Raw genomic sequence first — 6,262 nt, 5'->3', positions numbered from 1 at the left:
CCCCCTCCAGGCCCGCTCGAGGGCGATGACAGAGGTGGGGTTGGAGAAGGGCGTTCCGCAGGGACAGGACTGAACAAACTCCTTAGGGACCTTCATTCCCAGGGCGGAGTGGCACGGATTGGGGACCCGGTGGGGCAGCCCGGAGGAGGGCAGAACGGACAGACAGACCGTTACCCGCGAGGGTGAACCTGTCTACGAGGCTGGGACAGGTTATGAGGCGTAAGAACCCAGTTTCAACCTAGTAGTATGACCAAAAAAACGCCATCTCAATACTGGTTTCTGTTTGCTTTGCACTGACCCTGTGGGTGAAGATCTCCTGCGCTGATGCTTCATCTGAGTATGTTCCATCGTCAGGTGTTGCTTCACCAGGTAACAGCTGTACTCTGCATTTTTCCTCATCCCCTTTAGATTACTGAACTTCACTTTTGAGTTTCTCTTGGCAAATGTAAAAGTTCAAAAGGTATCAGATTCATCTTGGTGATTCAATTAAATATATCTACATTCTTTATGTCAATGATTTGAAAACTATTCTGATCTGTGAAATTTCTAGGTCAGTCAAAAATCAAGTAAGTTGCTGATAGGAAATAGGAAACTGTGCTAAGACAAGTCCAGGTCGGGGAACAAACAAGGATTATGAATAGTATCATTAAAAACGTTATTTTTAAGCCATATTCTACTTAAATGCCTTTTTAAACTGACCTTTAATTGTTTAAAAGTTCTCTTTTTAATTAAGCCATTTAATTTATTTTTTACAGTTTCAAAACTGATTAATAGCAATTTCAATAATTAATACATTGTATATTGTTATCTTCTTAGTGGTTATCCATAATACAAGATGCAGACAGGATATCCTGTCCAAACACTATTAGTTCAAATCTTTCTTCTCATTGAATTAAGCGAAAGTAGCTGTATATCTATCCTACCTATTCTGTATATACAGATAAAAAATGGTCCTTCCTTTGTATCCCTTTTCTTTGTTTAGCCCTGTCAGAGATGGGTATTCCATTGGCATCTAAATACTAAAATTGTGTGAATTCAGCAAAACAATCCAACACAGTCCAGCAGTCCACAATAGTAGTGGGTTATCCACAGAAGTTGTTCACTTGAGCCTTTCACAGTTCAGCATATTAATACAGATTTATTTTATATATCTTGTTTTTTATACTTTTCTGCTGGATGGTTAAGACCAAGATAAAGCAAGAGCTATATAACAAGAAATGTAACTTTTGTATCTGATAAGGTCAGTCTAGTACCCTCAGGATTTGTTTAAAGGTTCTTAATAAATATTTAAAGTTTCTCACTACCTTTTCCCTCCATCTTACACATATATAAGAATTGTTTCCTAATAAAGACAAAATTCAACGCACATTATGACGATATAAAAGAATTTATCAATTATTTTGACCCAATTCATGGATCAAAGTAATCAATTCATGTAATCAAAATAATTGATTCTTTGTTCCTTTACAGGTTAACAAATATGGAGTTTTCCACAATTTAGAGAAGAGTCCCAATGATTATTAAAATTCTGGACTAATTCTGGACTGGATTTGTTAGGAAAGGAAAACCAGGACTGTACCAGGAAAGAAAAGGTTATAATGGTTTACTAAAGGCTTTTAATACATATTTTAAAAATTATCTAGCTGTTGTACTCTGCTGGAGAAATTTTTTTAAAAAAATTATGAACCAATCTAAAGCGTTTTAGATGACACCTAAGAAACAAATGTTCTGATAATTAAGCTTTAAAAGGGCCAGGGATATAGGTCAGCAGGCATAAGTGCCTACCTGGCAAGCACAAGGTCCAGAGTTCAATCTCTGGTACCACAAAAAAGAAAGAAAAAAAAAAGAATTTAAAGTTTATCAAAGTACTTAAGAAAACAGCTTTTTAATTTTTTAATGATAGTGTTAAATTGCCCATTTTAAGAAAAAAAAAAACCTGACCATTTAGATCACTTATAAGAAGGCCTCTCTTTCAAGCATTTAACTCAATCCTTATAGATTGCATGAGATAACTAATATTATTATTCCCATTCTTTAAGTGTGGGAATTGAAGTCCTAAGGTTAAGGAACTTACTCAAAATAATACAGGTGTTGATTAGTAGCTAAGTCAAAATTTAAATCCTGTTCTGTTTCCATGTTCTTTGCACCAGGGCTGGCAGTTTTGCCTAACTGAAAACAGACTGAGAGGCCAAGGACTGCAGCTTTCTCAACTCGTTCACAGCAGGAACAGTATTGTTCTCAGCTGTCTTTGTTATACCTACCAGTATACCTTTCTTAATCTCTTTGGGCCCACTACAACAGATTGCCATAGACTGAGTAACTTATAAACAGTAAAAATGTATGGTGCAGAGTTCCAAAAGCCAGAATTTGAGAGCCAAGTGCCATGGTAATTGGTTTCATGGCCTTTTCCAAAAGCAAACCCTCACCTTCTGGCTGTGGCCTCCCATGTCAGAAAAGGCAAATGAGCTCTCTGAAATCTCTTACAGTGACACTAATCTCATTCATAAGGTCTCTGACCCCTGACCTAATCACCTCCCAAGCACCCCACCTCTGATACTGTTTTATAGGAGACTAAGATTTCAACATATGAATTTGGGGAGGGGAGGGCAAAAACATTTAGTCCATTGCGGTATGTATCTAACTTCAAGTACAAGTTCATTAAGTGTGTTTGAATTGAATAAATCAAACTGCATCCTGAAATGGTGCCAATTTAGCAAAGGTATCAGTGACACAGTCATGTGAACATATTAAGCGGGAATATTCAAAGCAGAAGAAAGAGCAAGTAAGAAGATGCTGACTTAGGAAGGTGCTTAGTTATGTTTGAGGAGCAGCCAGGAGTTCAATATGATTGGAGCTAAAGAGACAACCAATAGGAGGTATGTTCAAAAAGGAAGCCATGGGTCAGATCATGTAATGTCGCTGACATATACTTGGAAAGTTTAATTCCAGAGAGCACATTGTGATGCATTACAGAAAAAGGAAAAAATAAGAACTAATAGTTAATTGAATGACTAGTACATGTCAGTCTGTGGGGTAGAATATTTAAGTGCATTATCTCAATCCTCATGCTCATTCTTTTTTTTCCCATAATTTTATTAAGAGACAAATAGCAATGAGACAGTTTCAAATCAAATTGGTAGGACAGTTTCAATAATTAACACATTGCATACTCTCTTCCTAGTGATTATTTGCTGTACAAGATGCAGACATGATATCCTATTTACAAACACTATTAGAACAAATCCCTCTATTCATTAAGAGAATGTAACTATATATCTATCCTAACCATTTTGAATACACAGATACAAAGTGGACATTCATCTGTATCCCCTTTTTTGTTTAGTTCCATCATTTGAATATTATAGGTATGTTAACTCAGCAAAATATTCTAAAAGAGACCAGCAGTCCATAATAGTATTGGGTCTTCCTCTTGAGTGGCAGTGTCAGAAATTGTTGACCTGAGTCCCCTACAGCTCAACATGACAGCATGGCTTTACTTCTTCATTTTTATGCTTTTCTGCTGGATGGTTAAGACCAAGATAAAGCAAGATCTATGCAACAAGAGTTGTAGCTTTTGGGTCTGATAAGGTCAGTGAAATCCCCTCAGGATTTATCCTGAGACCCTGTACCTCAGATCTTTTGTCAGTGTCAGCATGTGGATGAGTCACAGCCATTGCTTGGCCAATGTGCTCTCTGTGAAAGCCTGAGAGAATGTTTTCTCTCCATGTGACTCTCCTTAGGCACACTCTACATCATCGATCACTTTCCTCTTTGGCCCCATAATCTACTTCAACCTGGTAAAGGCCATTTATGAAAACCCAACAGCTAACATAGTTCTAAATGGGGAAAAACTGAAATCTTTTACTCTTAGATCTGGTACAAGACAAGGATGTGCTCTATCACCATTCCTATTCAATATAGTTCTGGAATCCTTAGCTATAGCCATTAGTCAAGAGAAAGAAAAGGAATAAGAATAGGTAAAGAAGAAGTTAAATTATTTGCAGATGATGCTTATTCTACAACATTCGTATTATCCAAACTTTGTATCAAGAGGAAAATGAAAAAACATAGAGTAAATAAAATGCTTCATACAATAAATGACAGAGACAGGAGGATCTTTGATTCCAAAGCCTGGCTTTTTCCACTATGCCACATTTTTTCATTTGAAAAACTGTAAAGAGAAAAGGTTCATACATACAATGAAGAAGTAACTATGTGTGTTACACTACTTCCACAGACATTATAGAAGTAGTACTAAGAAGTAATACAGCATTGTAAGAGTTTTTAGATGAGCCAGCCATGGTGGCACATACCTGTAATGCCAAGTACTCAAGTTCAAGAATAACCTGGACAGCATGGTAAGACACTGTCTCGAAAGAGTGTTTTTATGATTACATTCTTACTTGTCATTTATTTTTAAAAATTTACAGGTAGATGGACTATAAGGCAGTTGCCCAACAAACTTCCCAAGAAGTTTTTGGTTATAATCAAGAGACATCTGGCTGGAAAGTGATTAAAAATTCAGTAAGAGAACAATCATATTTCAAGAATTTATTTTTTTAATGAGAACTCATGGTAATGACATTTTTCTAAATATTTTTTTTACCAGCTAGAAAAAATACTCTTACTTTTGTGTTTTCACTTTCCTTTCTCTACATCTAACAATTTACTTGTGGATTTTTATTTCCCTTTGAGAAAAAGATAACTGTCTCCATCAAGGCTTCTAAAAGATTTGTTGGAAATCTGTGAGTATAATTTTCTGTTTGTTAAAAAAATATTCTATTTGTAATCATTGTTTTTAATTCACAGGCATCAGTATACCCAGAATTTAGTGCTGCTTCATTAACTACAGCAAATTGTTGAATAGGAAACAAAAATTAGGCTGCAATGTGATATTAATAACATAATGATTACATAGTATCTAATCATTTATTTTCAAACCTAACAATAATCACCCCCCCCAAAAAAAATCTTTTTGTGGCTAGTTAGTAGAGGCTTTCAGTTTGAGTGCCACAAAAACAAATATCCCTTCTAGAGAATAATTCACTAAGAAAATTCTATTTCAAGAAATTATACAAACACATTTCTGTCTTCTTCCTAAAAGTAATATTATATTCATAGCCTTAAACCCTTTACTTTCCCTTAAATAAGCTACTATAAGGTAGAGGTCTTTTGCCTCACTTATTTTGCTGATATAAGCTACTTTTAAGGATATTTTTGAGGATCCCCTTGTTTCAAATACAAGTATGCTAAGGGAATTGTGCCAACTTAAAACTTTATTTGGCTGGATGCGTTTAGCTTGATGCACTGCCCACGGGGCCTTCATAGTGGCTCTTTTCACTGCCATGGTATGCTCCCAGAACTCTACAAGACTAATATGGTTTTTATCATCGAGGTTTTAACTTTGTCTCCTCAGAGTCACCCCTCTGGCCACCTGGCCAGAGTTGCCATGTATATACAGTCAGCCACTTTTATCACTGTATGAAATGTATTTACTATTCATTTGATGTTTTGTTAGAATATGAACCTGATGAGTATAGGAACTTGAGTAGGAACCAGAGTAGGGATATAGCACTCACTCACTGCAGTGTCCCTAGCACCAGAGCAGTCCATCCCGCACATGCGCAGGATTTATTGAATGAATTTGTGGATTTTACAGGCTCAGAAGTTAAAAATCTCTTAGCTGTAGTACAGAAAATAACATTTTATGCTAAAATAACATATTATCAACATTTGTGAATTTTCTTAATAATTTACTACCCAAAAAGGACCTTTTATGATTAGCTTTGAACACTTGTAAACATGAAAAGGGAGCTAGTTGTTTGGTAGGATTTCTTTGCTTTATGCCCTTAAAAGGAAAATATAATGTTCGCATCACAGTTCAGCCTAAACACTTCTAAGAGTTAGAAGCTCCTCAGATGTCCTAATCTTACATTTTAGGCCTTATGCCAGCTGCTTTATTTTTAGATTTATTCCTCATGTATCTCACAATGTAAGCACTGTTCTTATCCCCATTTTACAGATGACTACATCACTATCCCAAAGTCTTCTAGCTCATAAATGGTGAGAAAAAAGCTTTCAAAAGCTAGGGCTTTTCTGCAAAAGCTCAGTGTGCTTTTTTAATCACTGTTTTCTCTGACTTTCCCTAACTATCTGTGGAATAATTGAGGCAAGTTAGCCAGAAGAGTTCAGGAATGTATCTTTTCTACTTTTAGACATTTCATGATGATTTAGCCTACTCCTTTTTTGCTCCTCTCCCAGT

The 6,262-nt window shown here is 35.9% G+C and overlaps 1 protein-coding gene across 5 annotated transcripts in view; it reads left to right on the top strand.

The window, feature by feature from the left end:
- The first annotated feature begins 2 nt into the window (after positions 1-2).
- Positions 3-6,262, top strand: part of Stard6 (StAR related lipid transfer domain containing 6) — a 29,055-nt gene continuing 22,795 nt past the window's right edge. Inside the window, exons 1-5 of one of the 5 annotated variants that reach the window (XM_023714995.1) lie at positions 10-34; positions 312-369; positions 1,471-1,592; positions 4,431-4,524; positions 4,696-4,745. In XM_023714995.1, coding sequence (XP_023570763.1) covers positions 4,435-4,524; positions 4,696-4,745 — 140 coding nt within the window. In that variant the 5' untranslated portion in view covers positions 10-34; positions 312-369; positions 1,471-1,592; positions 4,431-4,434. The other 4 variants (XM_023715000.1, XM_023715004.1, XM_004623729.3 and 1 more) reach the window with 4 other exon arrangements.

This window comes from Octodon degus, unplaced genomic scaffold (assembly GCF_000260255.1).
Source record: "Octodon degus isolate 3935 unplaced genomic scaffold, OctDeg1.0 scaffold00003, whole genome shotgun sequence".
Classification (NCBI taxonomy): domain Eukaryota; kingdom Metazoa; phylum Chordata; class Mammalia; order Rodentia; family Octodontidae; genus Octodon; species Octodon degus.
This window is presented reverse-complemented; position numbering and strand designations above follow the sequence as displayed.